The 23,907-nt window shown below is 43.7% G+C and overlaps 1 protein-coding gene across 3 annotated transcripts; it reads left to right on the forward strand.

Annotated features, from left to right (window-relative positions):
- The first annotated feature begins 828 nt into the window (after positions 1 to 828).
- nsd2 (nuclear receptor binding SET domain protein 2) lies at positions 829 to 23,340 on the forward strand. 3 transcript variants are annotated; one of them, XM_028001162.1, is made up of 24 exons: positions 1,772 to 2,628; positions 4,131 to 4,764; positions 5,590 to 5,758; positions 5,852 to 6,018; positions 9,571 to 9,804; positions 9,958 to 10,168; positions 11,704 to 11,810; positions 11,921 to 12,020; positions 12,162 to 12,280; positions 13,257 to 13,346; positions 13,462 to 13,588; positions 14,022 to 14,222; positions 14,307 to 14,486; positions 15,841 to 15,997; positions 16,075 to 16,277; positions 16,956 to 17,059; positions 17,175 to 17,444; positions 18,497 to 18,613; positions 18,921 to 19,062; positions 19,152 to 19,258; positions 19,343 to 19,538; positions 20,309 to 20,669; positions 20,773 to 22,273; positions 22,371 to 23,340. In XM_028001162.1, exons 1-22 carry the CDS (start codon positions 2,621 to 2,623, stop codon positions 20,605 to 20,607), a joined length of 3,942 nt encoding a protein of 1,313 aa, XP_027856963.1. In that variant the 5' UTR covers positions 1,772 to 2,620; the 3' UTR covers positions 20,608 to 20,669; positions 20,773 to 22,273; positions 22,371 to 23,340. The 3 variants fall into 3 exon arrangements, with proteins under 3 accessions (XP_027856964.1, XP_027856963.1, XP_027856962.1); XM_028001163.1 differs by lacking the exon at positions 1,772 to 2,628 and adding an exon at positions 829 to 1,758 and having other exon boundaries at positions 20,309 to 22,273; XM_028001161.1 differs by having other exon boundaries at positions 20,309 to 22,273.
- The last annotated feature ends 567 nt before the right edge of the window (positions 23,341 to 23,907 follow it).

Raw genomic sequence — 23,907 nt, forward strand, 5'->3', positions numbered from 1 at the left:
TTCTATGAGTGGCCTTTTAGCCTATGTCAGTACTGAACTTGTTCCACTGTGGATATGACTCATTTACCAACTTCAGTGGGGATCTTCACAAAGTCTTTGGGTTTTGTCTTAGTGTTGTTGTACATGTTCCACATCAAAATATGTTCATCTCGACATTATGACTACATCGACTACATATGAGGATATTTCAATGGTGTTTGCATACAATCATTTTGACTGATGAATGAGGCAACTTCAGGCATTTGAAAACTTGATGAGCCAGACTTATGGATTTCCACAAGAAGTTCTAAAAGAAAACTTATGGTCCTATTTCTGTATGCATTTAGTTTGATGTTTGTGCAACAACAGCAAGTTATGAGTACATGTTCCATGTATCCCTTCTTTATATCAGTGTCAGTATTACACCATGCAAGCCTGGTGTAGCGTAGTATAGTTGTTTTTGTGTGTGTGTGTGTGTTTTTCTATGGATGGAGACATTTATAGAAATGATTCCATTATTTAAAAGGAATTTAAAAAAAAAGACAAATACATTTTTAGAGTTTGGCCTAAAACTTTGAACATGTTCAGTCCATCTCAATATGTATATAAAAAAGAAACTTGTGGGGCGTGCCGTGGTGGCGTAGGGGTTAGCGCGACCCACATTTGGAGGCCTTGAGTCCTCGACGCGGCCGTCGCAGGTTCGACTCCTGGACCCAACGACATTTGCTGCATGTCTTCCCCCCTCTCCTTCCCCATTTCCTGTCAGCCTACTATCATATAAGGGACACTAGAGCCCACAAAAGATCCCCTGGAGGGGTAAAAAAAAGAAACATTTTACTACTACTCTAGGGCAAGGGGCCCATACACCCCTAAATCCAGCCTGTAAATAAGAGCCAGAAGACAGGAAGACAGTCCACAGAACAGGGTGAGGTCAAACTGCGAGAAGAAGTGGAGTATGTGTACCTCGCTGTTCACCTGGACAACAGACTGGATCAGAGATGCAACAGTAAATAAGGCACTGTGCACAGAGCAATTATTTGTACAATGGAAACATTACTGAACATCCTCGTCATGAAACTATACAACAATAGTCTTCAGTCAGAGGCTTCTTCAGGGTTGCTGTAACGCACTGCTACAGGAGATTCTTCCTGCCCATAGGCATCTACAACAGTTCAGAAGATTCTTAGATAATATGAGTTACAAGAACATTTCATTTCCTGTTGGAATTAACAAAGCATTTTGATTTGAATTATGCCACCAATAAAGCTAGCAGTAGACTGCAAAATAACGTTTTCACCCAAAATTATAATTGCCTAAGACAGATCAACAAAAGCAAAAGTAAAAGTAATCCAACAAATGAGCAAACTCTAAAGCAAAACTTTCATATTTAGAAAAGCAACTATATTTGAATACCATTCACTTATGCAGGTGAGCTTTGATTAAAAGTTTTGATTTTCGGTCATATCTTTATTGTATTTAAATGACGTGGGTTTCATTTTGTGCATATTTGTAAAATTAAAAAAGGAAAAAAAAAGTAGTATGAAAGCAGAGGGGACACCGAGGCCAGCTCCTTTCTACGGTTGGATTTTTTTTGAAAGAACCGGTTGGATACTCGCAGCTCTGCTCGCGACCAATCGGAAGTGAGCTTTTTTCCCGCTGGTCGGCCCCGGAGTTTGAGTTTCCCGCAAGCTTTTTTATTCGACTTGAATGAAATGATTCGCTTTCCAGGATGAATATGAGCAATTTTTCCCTTTAACCACACAAGAGGACATTCGACAGGTAAACAGAGAGAAGCGACCCTCTAGGACAGTGTCAGTCCGAAGCTGTTTGCTAGGATGAGGTTTTTTTAGCGGACATTTGTTCAGGCCGGGCTTCCATTTTAGCAAGCCGACTATCTATGCTAACGTTAAGCTAGCAGTTTGGCTTGGCTTCTATGGTACGCTCAAGTTAGCCACGGTTAGCTTTTTGCAACAAGCTGTCATGGCGCCTACAATTAAGAATGACTTTGAAATAATGGCTAAGCAACTTAAACACATTAACCTTCTCCCCGTTACTATTTCCGTTGTTTGTCAAGGAGTTGTTTGAGTCCTTTTGCTAATAAGTTTGTCATTTAGCATTTTGGAGGCGGCTTTGTCTATTTGCTGGAGTCCGGTGTAATGGCTGACTCCTGATGACAAGAGATGCGGCTCAACAGGGAATTTCTCGTTTGCTTGAATCCATGAGATTTCCAGCATCGCTCCTTTTTCTCCAGGTTATAGTCGGAGCCTCTCTTGCATGACATGACAGCTGAAGTTCCTGTTTCTTGCTAGCCGGTAAAAAGCGGGTGTTTTGACGCCGAGTATAGTATTTTAGCCGTGTTCTTGTGCTGCTACTGGTAATGTTACCCCCATTATTCGCCAATGTTGATTCCATTATTAAGTCCAACTGAAACGCGTTGACTTTCAGCAATTATTCGGCCTCCGGTTCGCTTCGCTCCTGCTTGTCAGCTGCTTTAGTTTCCGCGGCTTTTGCAACGATTGTTAGTGGCAGTTTTCACCACCCACTCACTGGGGCTTTTGCCGAACACGGGGGAGCCTTCACCCTGCTTGGCCCCGGTCTGCAGCTAGCACCATAGCCGCTCTTCTTCCAAGGGAACTCGGTAATGTCGTGGTGAGAGAATTTCCGGCTACTCAGTGTCCTTATTTGATGTTTAAAATGGATATATTGAACAATAACTGGAGTAGACCTCGTCAGTTGTGCTTTTTCACTTATTTATTATGTTAATAATGTAGGTTTTAACGTTCTAAATATGCCGTTTGCGTACATTATGTGTAAAAACCATGTCAGTTTATTGTAAAATTTCCCAAACGCCGTTGCTTAGAGATGAATTTACTGTTGCAGTGAACTCTCAGGGCGACCCTATGCTGAGAGGGACCTTAAATAAAATTGAATTTTAGGGGCCCACACACACAGTTAAGCCCTCCAGGCAGCACACCGCCACTGAACCACCTTTTTTTATATTGTCCATGCTTGATCATTTTCCTGTTCTGAACTTTACAACGTGTCTACAGTTTAACTAAAGAGCCAGTGACGTATTAAATTGGATCATGCAGGCAGCTTCTGGGCCACATCTGGCAATTCAGATGTTCTGGATGGTGGAAAAGCAAATCTGAAGATGAAAAGAGAAATCAAACGTTCATTTTGAATGTGTTTTTTTTCCCTATTTGGGTAGCTGCGTAACACTCATAAAAATGTTTGGAATTCAATTTTCAATGTTATGTCTGGTAGTTGTGAATACACACCTTGCGTGCAAATAAGACACTGCCTGTTTGTCTTGTTTCAGCTTTGGGCAAAATATCCTCACAGCTGACATAAATGATGCTAAAGGTTACAGAGTGTGCTAGAGAGGACTGTGTGGTGCAGCACAGTCATTAAAAAAAGAGGGAATTGCTCACTGAATGTTTCAGGCTTCTTTGTTTTGATTATTTTTAGTTTCACCTTAAAAAGCAGCCATTTTAAAGAGGATCTGCCAATCAGGCATCATGTCTGATCAAAGAAGAATTAGCCTGTTGTGTTTGAAAGGGCCAATATTATGGAAAATCAAATTTTTGAGCTTTACATCATGTTTATAATGTTATTCCCTCATCAAAAACATACCTTGAGTGTTACCTGGATTCTATCATGCTTGTCTGAGAAATCCTTTAATCTCCCATGGCAACCATTAAGCTGGACCTAGCTCTGCCTTCGAGGACAAAGCTCCTCCTCGATGCTGCAGTTTCCAAACTTCCGCACTTTGGCCTCACAGAGCTGCCCTCCCCTGTGACTCCCCCGCTCTGCTCCTTCAGACTAGCCAGGAGCAATTAGCAAACACCTGGTGGAACTACACATCTGTTGGCAATGTTGGTGAAAACGTTATTAAAGAGTTAATAGAGGAGCCATGTTGTGATGACTTCCTGAAGGCGGAGTTTCAGAAAGAGCAGCAGTTTTTAGAAACAGAGGCCCAATTTCAAATTGTTAATGTATATAAAATTTCTTTTAATTCATATTTAATATATTTTTAAAATGACGGAAGTTAACATGGTTACATGGTTGTACTATATAATGATTTGATGTGGCTGGAAAATACATGATTCTGGCCCTTTAACTGGTGTGTATGTGTGTTCCTGCTGCAGTTCGGTGAGCGTGGACGGGTCAGATGGGATGGACGGCATCGGTAGCTCCCTGCCTGCAATGCCTGAACCATCCAATCCGATCAGCATGAAGCAGCCGCCCGAGTCCCTGAGCACCCTGAAGGGCCGGGCGGACATGGGCAGCGACCCGGCTCTGCTGATGGACAAAGCCGCCGCGCAGCTCGCCGCCACGCTCCAGGACGGCGTCCTCCAGAAGATGTCCGGCCACAACCACAGCCACGAGAGGCTGAAGGACCTCACCTCCCTGGTGCTGAACGGCGACCAGGACGCTCTGCCCAAGCTCTGCACCCCAGAGCCGCCCATGCTGAAAGGCGACGAGGCGCCCGCCACCAACGATGCCCACCAGCACAACCGCACGCCTCATGCCGAGGCCGAGCTGAAGGCGACCGTACCGGAGGCGGCGGAGCAGCCCCCGCTGGAGCCTTCCTGTGCAGACGGGGCCGGCTTGGTCACAGCCACTGAGAGCGCTTCACCTGGTCCTGACTTGGGACAGGAAGCGAAGAAAAGGAGGGGGAGACCCAACAAACCCAAACTTATTCTGAACCGCAGCTCTGTCATCGCCATGGAGACACCTGACCACACAGAGGTTATTGGAGAAACAGATGCGGCAAATGAGGTAGAAGGCCAAAAGGGAAAAATCTCTCTATGAAGTGTTTTATGTTGCTGGTTTAGCCGTTGATAATGCTATACAAAATGAATTGATTATTTAAATAGTAATTGATTATTTAAATAAAAGTAATAGAAAGAATACATACTCCAGTATTCTTTCTTTGCTGAAAGAATACACTCAGAGTAGAAATTAAGCCAAAACTGTACAAAAGATATATACATTTTGCAATTAAGATTAAAAAAAAAAAAAGAAGCAACTTCGGTCTGTAAATATGATCTACACAAAACTCAAGTGGCAGGTTTGAATTCTTTAAAAATATACATAAGCAAAATCTGCAGAATTTGCATATTTTTAGAAATCAATTTAGTCATTAGAATAATCAATTACTAAAATTATCATTAGTTGCAGGTCTAGCAAAATTTCCAAATAGAAAACCAAAAAAGATGTTTAATTAAAAAAATCAAGAGGGGATGGAAATGAACAAATATACAGTATCATATGTATATTTGTTTGTATATATGTTTACTAGCTACAGTTTCACATTTACGCATCAGAAAGTTAATGTCTTTATTCCAGCCGGTTGCCAATAACCGCCAAGCTGGAGGCGTTGCCGTGACGCTCTGCTGAAGAACAGATAATGAAACCCAAAGAGCAGAGATGAGATTATGCTTATTTTCAAGACTGAGAGCCATTGAATGACTGAGCAGAGCAGCAGGCTGTTCTGTCTATAACATCTGGCCAGGACAGAAGCAGAGAGCAGCATCTAATGGACGGTAACGGGCGTCAGCAAAGTCAGCCAGCAGTAAATATGCTTTTGTTTTTTCTCCTCAGCCCGTGGCCGTGTCCGAACAGCCGGAGCCAATAACAGAAGAGGGTCCTGTACCTACGCGGTTCTGCGTGGGGGATCTGGTTTGGACCAAAGTGTCGGGGTACCCATGGTGGCCCTGCATGGTGACCACAGACCCAGAACTCAACAGTCACTTCAAACAGAAACAGAAAGGTGACTACCATAAACATCGGAGCTTTATTAATAGGAGAAATAATGCTGTTGGCACATTTTGCTGTAACGTCCATCTTTTTGTGTCATCTGTAGCCTTCAACAGCAGGTTAGGCCTCCTTTACCACATCCAGTATTTTGGTGACGCTCCAGAGAGAGGCTTCGTCTTTGAGAAGAACATGGTGTCCTTCACTGGGGAGGAGCAGTATGTGGAGCTCAGCCAGAGAAACAAACCACCAGCCTCCAGCGCTGCACATAGAAAGGTTAGTTACCTTTTCCATTTTCCATCCTTATGAACAGGGAGAGTTTCGTTACTACTTGATTTTTAATTTTTTTATTTATTCTGCAGCAACTAAACACTCCACTTTATCAAAAAATGTTATAGAACAGCCACAACCGGGGATAGATGCAGATGGACTTTTTTTTTCTTTAATTAGAGCAAAATTATTATTGAAAAATGTAAATTTTCTACTAGTACTGAAACGGTTCCTCGATTGATTCCAGTACCTCGATTGTTAAAATCCATCCATCCATCCATCTTCTTCCGCTTATCCAAGGTCGGGTCGCGGGGGTAGCAGCTTCAGAAGGGAGGCCCAGACTTCCCTCTCCCCGGCCACTTCTTCCAGCTCTTCCGGGGGAATCCCGAGTCGTTCCCAGGCCAGCCGAGAGACATAGTCCCTCCAGCGTGTCCTGGGTCTTCCCCGGGGCCTCCTCCCGGTGGGACGTGCCTGGAACACCTCACCAGGGAGGCGTCCAGGAGGCATCCTGACCAGATGCCCGAGCCACCTCAACTGGCTCCTCTCGATGTGAAGGAGCAGCGGCTCTACTCTGAGTCCCTCCCGGATGACTGAGCTCCTCACCCTATCTCTAAGGGAGAGCCCAGCCACCCTACGGAGAAAACCCATTTCGGCCGCTTGTATCCGCGATCTCGTTCTTTCGGTCATGACCCAAAGCTCATGACCATAGATGAGGGTGGGAACGTAGATCGACCGGTAAATCGAGAGCTTCGCTTTTTGGCTCAGCTCTCTCTTCACCACGACGGACCGGTACAACGCCCGCTTAACGGCAGACGCTGCACCAATCCGCCTGTCGACCTCCCGCTCCCTTCTTCCCCCATTCGTGAACAAGATCCCGAGATACTTGAACTCCTCCACTTGGGGCAGGACACCCCCCCTGACCCGGAGAAGGCACTCTACCCTTTTCCGGCTCAAGACCATGGCCTCGGATTTGGAGGCACTGATCCCCATCCCGGCCGCTTCACACTCGGCTGCGAACCGCTCCAGCGAGAGCTGCAGATCACGATCTGATGAAGCCAAAAGGACCACATCGTCTGCAAAAAGCAGAGATGAGATCCTAAGGCCACCAAATCGGATCCCCTCAACACCTTGGCTGCGCCTAGAAATTCTGTCCATGAAAGTGATGAACAGAATCGGTGACAAAGGGCAGCCCTGGCGGAGTCCAACTCTCACCGGAAACGAGCCCGACTTACTGCCGGCAATGCGGACCAGACTCTGACACCGGTCATACAGGGACCTGACAGCCCGTATCAAAGGGCCCGGTACCCCATACTCCCGGAGAACCCCCCACAGGGCTCCCCGAGGGACACGGTCGAACGCCTTCTCCAAGTCCACAAAACACATGTAGACTGGTTGGGTGAACTCCCATGCACCCTCCAGGATCCTGCCGAGGGTGTAGAGCTGGTCCAGTGTTCCACGACCAGGACGAAAACCACACTGCTCTTCCTGAATCCGAGGTTCGACTATCCGACGGACCCTCCTCTCCAGGACCCCTGAATAGACCTTGCCAGGGAGGCTTAAGAGTGTGACCCCTCTGTAATTGGAGCACACCCTCCGGTCCCCCCTTTTGAACAGGGGGACCACTACCCCAGTCTGCCAATCGAGGGGAACTGCCCCCGATGTCCATGCAATATTGCAGAGTCGCGTCAACCAACACAACCCTACAACATCCAGAGCCTTAAGGAACTCTGAGCGGATCTCATCCACCCCCGGGGCCTTGCCACCGAGGAGCTTTTTAACCACCTCGGCGACCTCGCCCCCAGAGATTGGAGAGCCCAACCCAGAGTCCCCAGGCTCCGCTTCCTCAATGGAAGGCATGTTGGTGGGATTGAGGAGGTCTTCGAAGTACTCTGCCCACCGGCCCACAACGTCCCGAGTAGAGGTCAGCAGCACACCATCCCCACTATAAACAGTGTTGGTGCTGCACCGCTTCCCCCCCCTGAGACGCCGGATGGTGGACCAGAATCGCCTCGAAGCCGTGCGGAAGTCTTTCTCCATGGTCTCTCCAAACTCCTCCCACGCCCGAGTTTTTGCCTCAGCAACCACCCGAGCCGCATGCCGCTTCGCCCGCCGGTACCCATCAGCTGCTTCCGGAGTCCCACAGGCCAAAAAGGCCCGGTAGGACTCCTTCTTCAGCCTGACGGCATCCCTCACCGAAGATGTCCACCAACGGGTTCGAGGGTTGCCGCCGCGACAGGCACCGACAACCTTGCGGCCACAGCTCCGATCGGCCGCCTCGACAATGGAGGCACGGAACACGGTCCACTCAGACTCCATGTTCCCCACCTCCCCCGGGACGTGTTCGAAGTTTTGCCGGAGATGGGAGTTAAAGCTCCGTCTCATAGGGGATTCCGCCAGACGTTCCCAGCAGACCCTCACAACACGTTTGGGCCTGCCAGGTCTGACCGGCTTTCTCCCACACCACCGGAGCCAACTCACCACCAGGTAGTGGTCAGTGGACAGCTCCGCACCTCTCTTCACCCGAGTGTCCAAGACATATGGCCGCAGATCCGATGAAACGATGACAAAGTCGATCATGAGTACCTCGATTGTTAAAATCCCTTGAGGAAAATTTACCTGCCTCAAAGCTTCGTTAATTTATGTTTCGTTATTTAGTGCACCGTGTTCCGGCCGGAACATTATTTACGTTGCGCGGAGCTCTTACTTCCACCTCTGAGTTGTTGACGAAAGCTAACTGTTAGCGGCATAAGGTCCAATTTTCAAGTTCAGCCCGTGGGGATTTTATTGATTGATGATAACGCCCGGGTTTTCATCGTTTTTGAGGGACCAATAAGCATCCTTAAAATGACTGGCGTGATGCCTGGAGTACGGCAGCTTTTCTCCTCCAGGAGCTGCTGGTTGAAAGTGAACGGTGAGAAGAGCGCTGCGGGAATATTTATACAGGTGAGTGGATAGACTGAACACTGCGGGCGAGTAGTTAACGCTTACAGTGTAAGTGTAGCTTTACGGACGAACCGCAGAATAAATGTCGTATCATCCCGGTTTGAACAAACGTCGTGGCGGTACATGGCTGGTAGATGAGTTTCTGAGTGTGACGAACGACGGTGCCGTAAATATCCCCTATTGCTCCCCCGTTCTTACATTCGTCCCCTGGTCTACCGGTCGTCTTTCCCCCCTGACTTACGTTCGTCTGTCCCCTGGTCTATTTCCTCCCCTCCACCCCCATCTTACGTTCGTTCGCTTGCCTGCACCCCCCCCCCCACCACCACCACCACCTCAAGCCCCCCCCCCCCCCCCCCCCCCACTCCAGGCGACATTTTAATTTTGGCTACTTGTTGCGTCACCACATTTGGAAATATGTAACATCCTTTTCTCCCGTTGCTTCATTGTTTTACGACTTTACTGTTCTATTCCAGTAAAATGTTAAGTTCTGTGGTTGTGACAAAATCTGATTAAGTTCAAGAGTTTTAAATACTTTAGAGAGACTTAATATTTGAAACAAAAAACAAATCTCAAAGCGTTGGACGCTGCAGAGTTCATGTCTTGTCTGGTTTGCAGATGGCTCCCTCGGTTCCCCGTAACCTCCAGGCTCAGTGGAACATGGGCGTCATTCAGGCCAAAGAGGCTGTCGGCATGGCACCGGACCAGCGCATCGACAGCTTTGGGTTTACTTACGACAGGGACGGGCCCCATCTGAACCCTCTCATCTTGGAAAAGCTGAATATGGATCCCACTGATGAGACGCACAGAGCGACGGAACCCAGGCTGGGCCCGGACGTCCCCTCCCTGCCGGCAAGTTTATTTTTGATGACTCCAAAAAACTTTTTCTTGAGGGGTTGAAACTAATTCAGAACATGCTAAGAACAGTTGGAAATTGAATTGGGTTTAATGTGAGACGTACAAACTTTTTAAAATGATTCAATACATGTTTTATTCTCTTTGTAGAATCCCGTAGCTTTTCCTTCAGATGCACGAACTTCTGAGTCTCAGAAGAAAAAGCGACGGCCCAAAGTGGCTCAGCGTCCCGTCAAGCTAGCGAGGAAAAAGAAAGCGTCTTCAGTCAACGGTGTTGTTGTCCCCAAGAGGAGAAGGAAAGCTAAGCCGCTCACGACTACTGATGACCCAGAGGACGCCTTACCTCAGATTGCTCTTCTAGGTTAGATGAAAATAAAACGTCTTTTTTTAAATATATATATATATATATATATATATATATATATATATACACGAATAGTACAGCAGTCTGCATCCCTCAGTGTATAACAAATCTGCAAAACTATGGAATCCTCCTCAATGTTTTCACATTTGATCACATTCCAATCACATATCACTTTTAAATGATAGATTAAACTAAAATTAATGCAGATTTGAGAAGTGATAGGAAAAGAATATGTAGTTGCACTATTTTTATTATTTTTTTGACAAATCTTGATTTAATCAAGATTCATAAAGAGTTATTTATACTTGTTCCAGACACTGTAGTTTGAAAAAGAAATTTTGTTTAGGACTGAAATGGTTAATTGTGATCAATTAGAGGAAAAATTGTCAGCTAATTCAGTAATCAATGAATCGTTTATTGGAGTATAAAGACAAAAAAAAAGGGCCATTGCCTGCTAGTGTATTTTAAGTAATAAAATGTTTAGTTTCTTATTTTAAAAAAGGAAATTATTTGTTTGCATTTTTCCGTTGTGTTTTTAATGGAAAATAAGCTTAAGTGGTTAAATGACAAATTAGCAGAATGTGACCTTTTTTCTCTCTCGATTAATCATCAGAATAATTATCTACTAAAATAATCACTAGTTGCAGCTCTAATCTTGTTTGGTTGAAATTGAAGGAAATAAAACTAAAACTGCAAAAATGAATTTATCATTTATTTTACTCAAACTAGTTACCGTATTTTCCGCACTGTAAGGCGCACCACATTATAAGGCGCACCTTCAATGAATGGCCTATTTTAAAACTTTTTTCATATATAAGGCGCATAGAATAGACGCTACAGTAGAGGCTGGGGTTACGTTATGCATCCATTAGATGGAGCTGCGCTAAAGGGGATGTCAACAAAACAGTCAGATAGGTCAGTCAAACTTTATTAATAGATTACAAACCAGCGTTCTGAAAACTCCGTTCATTCCCAAAATGAACAAACAGCTGTTTTATTATTTTCCCCGAGGTAAAGTAAGTGACGTGGTATTTTCGTGACACAGTTTATCTTTTAACAACAGCAAGGTATAACATATAGTGGAGGGGAACTTTTCCTCGATTCAATAGACACGTAAAAAACAGTCTGATACTGTTACGGTAAATCAAACGTTAGTGCAATCATAATATCCACTTCCGCACCATTGATTGGTTCATGTTAAATTCTCTGGCTGCTGCTCTATTCACGTGTTCTACTGCGTCACTGATCGCCTTGAGCTTAAACTCTGCGTCGTAAGCGTGTCTCTTAATAGGAGCCATTTTGGGGTCTTTACACAAAACCCAGCGTGCACCGCGCGCTTCTTCTTCTACGGGGAAAATGAAGTCGGCGTCTGCTTACCGTAGTTGTGAGACCTGCTGTGGCTCAATATTGGTCCATATATAAGGCCACCGGATTATAAGGCGCACTGTCGGCTTTTGAGAAAATTGAATGTTTTTAGGTGCGCCTTATAGTGCGGAAAATACGGTAAACATCTTAAATCATTTTGGTTTTAGGAAGAGAGCAAAAGAAGAGGCGTAAAAGGCCGCTAGCAGACCCTGCAGCAGACAAGGATCAGCAGCCCAGAAAGAGACGAAGAACTGGCAAGAAGGAAGAAAAGCAGGTAAACACACACAGCGTCACACTTTCGTAGTTGACTCTTTGTTGCGGACGATTTAGTTTAGATATCTGGTGTTTAACACAATCACGCTCACGCAAAGTTTACTTTCCCAGGCCTCGGTTTCAGAGGAGACAAACAAAAAGTGGAGAAGAAAGAAGAAAACCGACATTAAAGATCTAAAAGAACCAAGAAAGCGAACAAAGAAGTCAAAAGGTCTGATTCACTCGCACAGATGGGATTTGATCACCTAAAATAAATGAGATTTTTTTCTTCCCCCATGTTAAATATCAGTTACTGCTCAAGATATTTTGTGTGCTTTGAATTGATCCTAACCAAACTTGTGACCTGAAACAGATGAGCAGAATGTGGAGAAGCCGAAGCGGCGGAGGAAAAGAAGGCAGGATGGAGAGAACCAGGCCGGCGCCTCCAAGACTCCAAAGAAGAGACGCTCCTCTCCCTGTCCTGACACTGAGGTCACACACACACACACACACACACACCTGAGTGGAGAGGTCTTCTCATAAGACGTCCGCAAACTATAAACATTTGTGAAATGAATCTACTGTCATTCAATGAACTTAAATGAGTTCCGATGGGACTCATTTGTCAGATTACAAATACCTTTTGAAAATAACCTTAAACATTTAATTAAATTCCCATTTCTGATAAAAATATATTTATTATTGGTTTGATACAATAGTGTGATCTTAAATGATTTCATTGGCTGAAAGCAGAAAAATAATCATTGACACAAATAAAATGTTGGAAAGATCAGGATGTTTGGAATTAACTTGGTGAAATGAATTATTAAAACAAAACTATTTAATACAATTTATTTAATCTATATAATAAGTTTCACTTTTTGAAGTGAGGGACCAAAAACATTGAATTTTTTCATAATTAAAATTTTTTTATGACATAGCTGCATTTAATGTTCAGTTTGCTTAGATATTTTCCATGTAATAAATCTTCCTTTGAATGTGTTTTACATACAGCTTGTATTTACACATGAAACATGTTAATCTTTTAAATCATATGTATAAAGTTGACAATCTGATGGGAAATCTTTGTAAGTTTTCGCCTAATTTGTTATAAAGCAAAGATTTTGGTTGTTAAAGCATAACTCACCTCCCTGTGATGCAAAACTCCACCTTTGGCAAATGTTGGAGAAAAACGAAAATCCACCAAAGTGGGTGGAGCCAAGGGACATGCTGCGACCAATAGGAATATTCAACTGCACTGTTCTGCCTAAGGAGGGCAGCACTGAGACGGTTTTAGGCAAAATCAGGCAGAACTAATCAAATTTACTCACAAGTGTCCAAATTAACACAGAAACAGAGATAATATACTTAGACAAAAGAGTTTATTTGGTACTTTAAGAAATTACAATCATAGGAAACGACTTTATTGTTGAGCCTCATTTCATTGGTTTCCTGCATGTTGTTTCAGGGTTCTGCAAGTGAAGAACGTCCCGATTCTCCAAGCGACAGCCTAGACGGGACAAAGAAAGGCGAAAGGAAAAAAGAGTTTGTCTGTCAGGTAGTGCTTTAGCGATTTATCCACTCTTTGTTTGTCTTCACACCTTCTTGTCTTCACGCCTATGAATATTTTTTCCCTCCATCCAAACGCTGGACACTCTGTGTGTTTTCTCCAGGTGTGTGAAGTGGCCGGTGAGGACCTGGTGGCATGTGAAGGCCAGTGCTGCGGCATGTTCCACCTGCACTGTCTGGGTGGAACCCTGAAACCCGACGACAAGCTGCTATGTCAAGAGTGCAGCATGGGTATGAAGAGAAAACGCCACAAAACCACAATTCTTTAGTTTGACGTTTCCCTGGAAACGTCCCCACCAGGTGGACTTAGAGCAGCAGTTTTTTTTTAGAGATAGGGGTGCAAGATTAAGGTGTTAAATTAGTCAAGTTTGTTTAAGTCATATTTGATATATATATGTAGAATTTTTATAACAATTGACATAGTTACTTGATTATGCTATAAAATGGCTTTTTGTGCCTGAAAAACACATGATACTGTCCCTTTATGTGTGGACAGAAAAGTAAAATAAATTGTTGTTCCAGACTTTTTCCTTTATGTCCTTGAAAGTGTGGTAAAGTGGAATTTTGGCCAGGGATCTGTAGGAACCCAAACAGTTTGCTTGTTGCTGCAGCAACTGTGGTTCTCCCTCCTCGTAGCCATTGAGCCCGCCTCTTCCCTCCTCAGGACTCCACTCGTGTTTCATCTGCAAGCAGTCTGAGGCCGAGGTGCGGCGCTGCCACGTCCCCCACTGCGGCAAGTTTTACCACGAGGGCTGCGTCCGCCTCAACCCGCTCACCGTGTTCGACAACAAGGGCTTCCGCTGCCCGCTCCACACCTGCCTCAGCTGCCACTACGGCTGCCGCACCAAGCAGAAGGCTACCAAAGGTCAGGCCCGTCGATCAGGTTGGTTTTCAGGTTTTCAGCAGCCGCTGGTCTAACCTGCCGCACGTGGCACTCTCTGTGCCGCAGGACGGCTGATGCGCTGCCTGCGATGCCCCGTGGCGTACCACGTGGGCGACCTGTGCGTCGCCGCCGGGAGCGAGACGATCACAAACACGGCCATCATTTGCACCAACCACTTTAACGCCAAGAAGGGCTACAGCCACCACAGCCACGTCAACGTCAGCTGGTGCTTCGTTTGCTCCAAAGGTCAGAGAGGGTCTTTATGAGAGTGTTCTTCTGAATCCCATTTTAACCATGTTTATTACCCCATAAAGTATGTAGTTATGGTGGGAACAAATCAATGACCACACTAGGAGATATAAATATCAAAAAAAAAAAATTGTACCAGATTCTTTTTCCAGTTTTAATCTTTTTTGTTTTCCTCACTTTTTTTTTTCTGAAAAAGAAATTTTGATTTACAGAAAATATGTTTAAAAAGTGTTTTTTTATTTCAATAGTCCCTTCTATGAGAATTATCTCAACCTATGAGAACTATTGTTTAATTCTGATAATATAGATAGAATATTAGCACAACAAAGATGTGATTTTACCAGATAAAAACATCATAAAATTATGAGGAAAAAAAGCTTTTTTTAATAAGAAAAAAGGTTGGATAATTTTTCTCATAAGTTCTCATAAAATCTCCTAATATTATAACTTTATTCTTGTAATGTAGTTTATTCTCGTTTTACTACGACTGTTTTCTTGTAATATTGTTATATTCTGTCGTAGAATAGATTCTGCGAAACAAGATGGCGGCTCTGTGTGTGCGGACATCACTCTGAACTGTGGAAACACAAGGAGTGCATTTTCCAAAATTTAAATCTTCAAAACCAAAAATTTGAAAAACGATTTATGGCCCAGCCAAAGCCAGGGGTCAACATTTCCTGTTGTTCTGTTTCACCAACGGAACCTCAGATGGTTTTACGAGGCGTTAAAAAGTCTTTGTCCCTCATTTTGTTTTCTTTCTTTCTTGCTTTCTTCTTTTTTTTTATAACAGACATTTTATTTTTGGCATTACAGAAAATCTCCCCTTTAAAAATGTTTAAGTTGAACATGAAATTATTTGTCACATAAAACGCTTCTAAAGCTTGTGCACGCTTCCATAATGTTCAGGACCTTTTTGATCATTTTAAATCAAATGTTTGTTCGCTGGCCTTCCAAATTTCCTCCGTTTTCCCTGCATGTCTTGTGGAAAACAAACCAGATGTTTGGACTCCATAACTAATAAATGTTCTCACCTGAGGTGGAGCATTTCTCCCCCTCTGAGCCTCTTAGTTGTGACTTTGTGATTGTTGCTCCTCTTCGTTTGCCTTTGAAAGTACATTTCGGTCTGAAGACGAGATGTCTGCCATAAAATCTTATAAAATCTATTGAAGTGTTTGTAACAGGATAACATGTAAAAATGTAGGAGTATTTCTGAAGGGCGCTGTATGTTCTAAAAGCACTACAATTTGGATTATTGTTTTGGCGAAGGCGTCATCTTTAAGGACTAGTCGGCGGGTGAAGAGTAACGTGTTGAGTTTTCGTTCTGCTCTAACTGCGGCTCCTTGTCCGGCAGGAGGACAGCTGCTGTGCTGCGAGTCGTGCCCTGCAGCGTTCCACCCCGACTGCCTCAACATCGCCATGCCTGACGGGAGCTGGTTCTGCAACGACTGCCGAGCCGGCAAGAAACCAAAGTACAGAGACATCATATGGGTCAAGCTGGGGACGTACAGGTGGGAGGAACGGCCGAAAGCTTCCTGCTCCGGTGTGTATGGCGTAAAGACGTTAACTGCTCCCGATTCCTGTCTAGGTGGTGGCCAGCAGAGATCCACCACCCCAAAAACGTCCCCACAAACATCCAGCACCTCCGGCACGAGATCGGAGAGTTCCCGGTCTTCTTCTTTGGCTCCAAGGATTACTTCTGGACTCACCAGGGCCGAGTGTTTCCCTACATGGAAGGAGACAGAGGCAGCAAGTACCAGAAGAACGGGATAGGCAAAGTCTTTAAGAACGGTAAAAACCTGCAGTTTAGTTGGTTTGTGATGTTTGTTTTGTAGGGATGCTTCCGATACGCATATCTGAAGCTTCGTACCAGCAGGTACCGACCCGATACTGAAAACAGCTGGATTGACTTAAAACGTTTCTCTTTTTTTTCTAAACAGACATAAATGTACTAAATTACAATTATTTACTAACTACACAAGTACAGCTCATTGAAATACACCAACAGCTCTACTAGCTTGGTCAAACATGTATAAACAACTTTAATTTGTTCAATTTGTGTAACTAGGAGTTGAACAGCCAATGGAAAATAATTATTATAGTTAAACTGACAAAAACAACAGGCTGACTGCCTTGGTCAGACATGTAAAAATAAACTGCAACAAACTTTCAAATGGTTCAGAAAGAGCAATTAGGAATTCTAAAAATAAAGTAGATAATAAAACAGGATGTTGCTCAAGCATAGAATTAGACTGAATAGATCTGTCCTTATGGATCAGGAACATTGTCACATATACATGATTTAGAATTGCATCAATATTGTGACAGATACAAATGATAATATTCACTTGGTGCATCTCTACAATTTTTTCCCCCTTTAAATCTCAAAAAATAAACGACCTTTTCTTCTACCGTGTTCCTGAAGACTCAGTAGACTAACTCAGAGTGTTTGTGTTGTTTGGTCTTCAGCTCTGTTGGAGGCCGAGGCTCGATTTAAGGAGATCAAGATAAAACGGGAAGCCAAGGAAGCTCAGGAAAACAGCCGGAAGCCGCCTCCGTACAAATTCATCAAGGTGGGAACCGCTCCAGACCCCCGCTGTGTTTCTGAGCTCCGTTCTCACCGTCCCCTCAGGGCGCGGCTGCGTTGCGGCATTCGGTTTGGACGTCTTCGTGCGTTTCTGCCTGCAGGTCAACAAACCTTTCGGCAAGGTCCAGGTCTACACCGCCGACATCTCCGAGATCCCCAAGTGCAACTGCAAGCCGGCCGACGAGCGCCCGTGCGGCTTCGAGTCGGAGTGCCTGAACCGCATGCTGCAGTACGAGTGTCACCCCCAGGTGTGTCCCAGCGGGGAGCGCTGCTGCAACCAGGACTTCACCAAGCGCCTTTATCCAGACACCAAGATCATCAAGACCCCAGGCAAGGGCTGGGGGCTGATCGCCCTGAGAGACATCAAGAAGGTGAGGAGATCATTCTGCCAGTACCCGAATGTGAAACCGATCTTATCCACCTCTTTAAAAATCATCTGACTGACTGACCCGCCCACCAGGCAGTTAAGCGTCGCTCCTCTGTTACCAACTTATCAGTCCCTTCAGGATGTTGACATGTTTTTTTTTGTAATTGCTGCGGTCTAAAATTGCAAATTCTTGCTGCGTCTTTTTCAAACAGTAGCGAATTTTGTTTAAGCTTTATTTTTGCCATAACATGGTCTCACTAAAAAATAGAAATTGCTGCACATAAACTTCCCGTCCTGTCTCCTTTTTCCTATCATCCCTCCTTACCTGAGAAGAGTCTGCATCAATTCTCCTCCTTTGCTATTTTTATTTTTTTTAAAAGGTTACCGTTTCATGTCACACATTTTTCATCTTGCAGGTTTCAGCTTTCAAGAGACATTGTGAAACAATAATCTCAAATCAATTCAAAATTCAAAAATACTTTATTGATCCCAAAAGTAAATTTCATGTTCTAACTCACTTTCACATTCTTCAGTTATTGTAGATAGTCATGGCTGTTGGCGGGAAAGATTGCTTGTAGTGGTCTGTGTTACAGCGAGTTTGAAGAAGCCTCTGACTGAAGACGCTCCATTTTTCCAAAAAAAGTTTCAAATAAATGGTTAAAATCATAGTTAAATTAAAAGGAGGCCAAAGGGATTGGTTAAAAATTGAGCCAAGTTGCAGTGATTGGTCAGAAAAGAAGAAAATACAGGTAACGTTAAGGTGATTGGTCAGATTTGTATGGGAAGTTGTGATGTCTGGTGAAAATTGCAAGTTCGTGCAAAATTTGGAAATGGTGAATTAGCGATCCCAACATTTCAGGCAACAAAAAAATCTTCCAGCCAAGATCAGAATCAGCAGGTGGTGGTTAAATGTGCCCAACTTAGAACACTTTTTTTTTTTTTTTTTTAGCTCTTTCTTTCAAATTCTCAGGTTTGATTGCAATGGACTAAAGGAGAACAAAAAAGAACACAGTCCGGTCTCTCCAAAATAAAAGCGTGGGTATGTTTCCCCAACAGGGTGAGTTTGTGAACGAGTACATCGGGGAGCTGATCGATGAGGAGGAGTGCAGGGCCAGGATCAAGTACGCCCACGAAAACAACATCACCGACTTCTACATGCTCACCATCGACAAGGTGATTAGTGGGGAACCGCCCGGTTCTGGTTCTGGAGGCTGGGTGAACCCAGCCCAGACTCCTTCTGCTCTGCAGTGAGCCAGGAGCGCTGTTCCTACGCAGCAGCGCCCCCCCCCTCTGCTGGGAGCTACAGGAACTGTATTGCATTGGGAGTGTTGCGCGGCAGACGACTGTAACATTACAGTAGTCGATACTACAAACCGTTAATGACTAAACCTGGTGGCTAGATCTGCGCTAATGACAATAGGAGTGTAACTTGTGATTTTATTTTTATTTTTTTTCCCCCCTCGGTTTGGGCTTTTTAAAGGACCGAATCATTGACGCAGGCCCAAAAGGAAACTACTCCCGCTTCATGAACCACAGCTGCCAGCCCAACTGTGAGACTCAGAAGTGGACTGTGAACGGAGACACCCGCGTTGGCCTGTTCGCAGTCTGCGACGTACCGGCAGGTCGGACGAGTTCACAGTAAATGTAGACTGCACCTTTCTGTTTTCCTCCTCTCTCATTGCTTCGCTTAAACGTTCCCCCCCTAACGCAGGAACAGAGCTGACCTTTAACTACAACCTGGACTGCCTCGGCAACGAGAAAACCATCTGCCGCTGCGGCGCTCCCAACTGCAGCGGCTTCCTCGGGGATCGGCCCAAGGTGAGCCTCAGAGTTTGCAGCGTGTGGAGGAGAAGCCTGTTCATGAGGTGAGACGGCCTCAACTCCTCTGTGTCTCCCCTCCAGAACTCAAACGGCCACACGGAGCCAAAGGGAAAGCGCTTTAAGAGGAAGTACAGGAGGAGGAAAAGCGAGGGAAAGAAGAAGTCCGAAGACGAGTGTTTTCGCTGTGGAGACGGAGGGCAGCTGGTGCTCTGCGACAAGAAGAACTGCACCAAAGCTTACCACCTGTCCTGCCTGAACCTCACCAAACGACCATTTGGTGAGCAGAGAACAGATGGAGAATTCTTTTTCCAACATAATATGAGATGGATGCATATTAGATTGGCATTTATATACTTTGAACATTTTACACATAAAGGGCAAAAATAACAGTGGGCATGAGAGAAACTATGAACTATTAATAATCAAAAGGATTAAAAACTAACAAAAAGAATGTCTCCCATTTTCATGGGGCAGTGGCTCAGTCTGTGTGTGTTTTGGGAACATTGCTGCCATCTAGTGGCGTGTTTGCTGTGCTCAGTTGGCTTTAGTGGGACTGATTTAGTTTCAGATAAGTGTGTGATCTCACGTGTTTCAGTCAGGGAAACAAACATCTGCTGAGAACAATCTGTTATTGTGAACCGAGTCTTTTTAAAGGCGCAGTATTGTGTAAAATTGACTTTTTTCATCTTTCCATCGTGTTATGATTTTATTCCCTCATGAGAAACAAACCTGTAGTCTTTAAAGGGACAGAGGCCCAATGTCAAGGTCTTAGATTACAAAGTAAAATTTCTTTTAAGTTGCATTTTAGAACAACTGAAGGCAACGAAGTTACTTGATTGCACTATAAAAAGGTAAAAACATAGTACTGTCCCTTTAAGGGAGACATGGTTCAACTCTACTTTGTGTTGGTTTATCACGTCACATCTCCCTAAAATGCATTAAAGTTTTCATCTGTAACATGATAGAATATGAAGACATTTATGACGTATAAATATGAACATGTGGAATATTGAGGCTCTGTCTTTTCCTCTCCTGCGCCCCCTGCAGGCCGCTGGGACTGCCCCTGGCATCACTGTGACGTCTGCGGGAAAAACTCGGAGGCCTTCTGCCAGCTCTGCCCCAACTCCTTCTGCAGGGCCCACCAGGAGGGGGCGCTGCGCCCCGGGGCCGCGGCGGGAGAGCTCTGCTGCGGCGAGCACGACGACACGGAGAGAGGAGCCGGCCAGGCCCGGACTGCCGGCTCAGAGTCCACCGGCGCCGCCGCCGGCCGCTCCAAAGGCTGCAGGAAGGCGGACGGAGCGGAGAGCAGAACCAAAGGCTCTAAGAGGAAAGCACCGGAAGCCTAACCCGACCCGAAGAGGGGCCCTCCTCCACAGCAACAGTATGCCGCCACACAAACAGAGGCACCGTACGTATTCATCATCAGGGAATGGTGCTGACCTCTCACACGCTCAGCATTGACCTTTAGCCTCCTCCTTTTTTTATTTTTTTTACTTTTTGAACATTTTCAGGTTTTCTTGTACTAGTCTGCACTGACGTGAACGTCTGTGGTAAAGCACAAAATCAGCTCGGGAAACGCCGCCCCCGGACTTCCCACCGACCGAGCTGCAGCGTCATAATCACTCACTTCTGATTAGTGTGGCCACAACTAGAATCTCAGTCCATTCATTACCGCAAACAGCAGAACTCTAGGTGTTATACATCTGTTTTTTTATATGAGAAAATTTTTTAAAAAAAACAAAACGATGAATGCTGTAATAGCGTAAAATGTGAGACAGGATGCAGGTGGATAGTCTTTTTTTTTTTTTTTGTAGATCTACAAATGTGCCAGATGGAAGATGGAGCAGCAGGACACTATGGATGGGCCTCTGGTCGTCTTGGTAGCCATAGATCATGTAACTGTAGACAAGTTTTAATTTTACAACCTGTTGTTTTGTTTTAGCTCACTTATTTTATTTAGATTTTGTTTTTAAATAGCAGCACTGGAAATAATAAAAAGAGAAGAAGAAAAAAAGATCCTTTCCAGAATAGCAGAGATTGTGGAACAAAATAAAGAGAACAAGAAGAAAACCTGTTAAACTGGTGTGAGAGGGAAACACTACAGGGAGCTCAATGAAGGAACGAGAGCAGAACCAGAACCACAGTGTCACGGCGACGACCCACGGTGCTTTAACTCATCCTGCTTCGGTCGTTTACAGACAATACTCCCTTTGACCATCATCATCATCATCATCATCATTATTATCTCACATCCTGAAACTGAGGGCGTTGTTGCCGTCGTCTGCTGAGATTTCTGCTGTTGTAAAGATTTGGGTCAGAAAACTTTTTATTTTTCTTTAATTATTCCTCAGGAGGTTTTTAAGTCTGACGTTCTCTCTGACTACTGTTGATACTGAAACACCGGCCCCTCGGGCTGATGTGGTTTATTAAAAAAAAAAAGAAAAGAACAATTTCTTGATTCACTAATCAAAATTGTGAAAGCAAAGCTGTTAACTGTTCTGTGGCGTCTCGTCCCGACTGTTTTGAGACTTCCTGTTTCCGCGCGTCGTCCTTCAGCACGACTTTCTGCGTTTTTCACATTTTTCCTCCAGATCCCGCAGACATTTTTTTAACTGATTTTTTTCAAACCTAAAGATGAATTACATTTAGACGTTTTCAGAGGTTAAAGCGAAACTCTTCAGGTTCGGACCACAAGATTAGATCTGCTGGGAGTTTTTTCTGTATTAAATCCGGTTTTGTGTTTTGGAAAGGTTCCGGTATCGGACTGAGTCTCGGTATTCCTGGAATTCCTGTCCAGTTGGTGCTCTGAGCCTTTCTGCCTTACTACTTGTTACCTTCCGTCGCTGGTCAATCTGAACCTCTGGCCGTGCCGGATTGTTGCGGACCGTAAATCCAACGGCGTATTGGGCCCGTTGTAGATGGGCAGGGGGGAAAAACCCAGTACATTTCTGCCAAAAAAAATTTATATTAATCCTGTTTTTTGGGAAAAGGGGCAATTTTTGAGCTTGAAAAGTCAAATATTTACTAGGGAAAAAAATACATCTCAAAAAATGTTCAAATTTATTTCAGAAATTTTTGAGAAAAAAACTTGCACATTTGAGATTGAAAGTCAAATATTTACGTCTTTTGGAAACTTTCTAAAGTTGAAAATCTTCAACTTTTCTCTAGAAAGCTTGAGATTACTTTGATGAAAACTTTTTTTGCAAACGTTTGACTTCAACTTCTAAAATGTACAAGTCTTTTTTTTTTTTTTTTTTTTTCCCTCAAATTCCTGAGATGAATGTAGAAATTTGAGTTTTTATCTGGCAAGTTTTTGTCTCTTCAAACTAAGAAATTTCAAATTTTTCTTGAAAATTAGAGTTTTGGCAGAAATGTAACCTTTTTTTTTTTCTTTTCCCGTCTACAATGGCCCTAACGTGCCGTCATAGGTCAGAGCGTCTGAAAGTTTCCTTTGTACGTTGGACAGGATTCTGACTTCTTTTTTTTTTCCCAGAGCTGGTTGGAGCCTTCAGACCAGTTTCAGATCATTAAGTTTATCATTATTTCACGTTTAATATCTCTCCAATACTTTTCAATCTTGCCGAGGTTTCTTTTTTATTTTTATTTTTTTACACACACACAGTGCTTCCCAGATTTAAAAGGATGCCTTTTTGAATTAGCTGCGCCTATTTTGTCTTTAATTTATTTTTCACCCAATGAGGCGAACGGGGATTCATCCACTGGGGCAGCGCGTCCGTTTCTTCTCGGTTCCATCATGCATCCTAACCTTGTGTTGACTGAATGTAGTCCAGCCAGTTGTTTTTCTAATTTTTTCCCCCCTCTATTATTATTTTAATTTTTTTTTTTTGTAAGCACTGTAATTCCCTGTAGAGCTGAAGTGTCATGTGTGTAGATGTTTCATACTATAACTACTGTCATAGCAAACCAGAGACTAATATGTACATAATGTATAAGTGGTAATAGTGATTCATCTATTGTAAATATCATGCAATTTCTTGACCCTTTTTTTTTTATGCAGTGCTGAAACACTTGTGCAGGATCTGTTAGTGAGTCATGCAATAAAGTGATGGAACTATTCATCTTCTGTCTGGTTTATTTGATGCCTTTGGTTTTAGTCAAACATGTCAGATGTTTAAATTAAGATGTAATTATATTATATGTACTTGAGCAGTTTGGTAAAAATTGAATAGTCATGGTGGCTTAAATACACTTTTACTGTGAAAATCTTATTTGACAAAAACATTTTCAAGCCTAAAAATGCTAAATTATTCAACACAATAATAGCAAAGATATTGCTTTTAATCTGTTGTTGAGGTTATTGATTCTGCTCAGACATGTTAAGCACTGAAATGCTGTTTTAGCCTTGAATAGCTTTGGTGATAGGCTAACTGCTTTTAGCACAACGGATACAATCAGATGGTTTTTGGAGCTAAAACAAACACTGTTAAAAATTTTAATTTACATGAATATATTTACATATTACAATTAAACAAATACATATTTGTGTATATCCCAGGGGGCCACCAGAAGCAGCTTGGTCCATCGCTGCTGTTTGCAGATGTTGCTTGCGTGTCAGATTTACTGGTTCCAGCTTGTGACTTTTGTAACAACAAAAAAATTGAATGGCGTTAAAATCGTATGTAATT

Source organism: Xiphophorus couchianus, chromosome 19, assembly GCF_001444195.1.
Source record: "Xiphophorus couchianus chromosome 19, X_couchianus-1.0, whole genome shotgun sequence".
NCBI lineage: Eukaryota > Metazoa > Chordata > Actinopteri > Cyprinodontiformes > Poeciliidae > Xiphophorus > Xiphophorus couchianus.

What these genes read in the sequence shown, in the direction of transcription:
- nsd2 (XM_028001161.1), top strand. An exon ending in AAAAAGAGTTTGTCTGTCAG is followed by an intron (nt 13,347 to 13,461) that starts GTAGTGCTTTAG and finishes TGTTTTCTCCAG; the next exon opens with GTGTGTGAAGTGGCCGGTGA. An exon ending in CCCTGAGAGACATCAAGAAG is followed by an intron (nt 17,445 to 18,496) that starts GTGAGGAGATCA and finishes TTTCCCCAACAG; the next exon opens with GGTGAGTTTGTGAACGAGTA.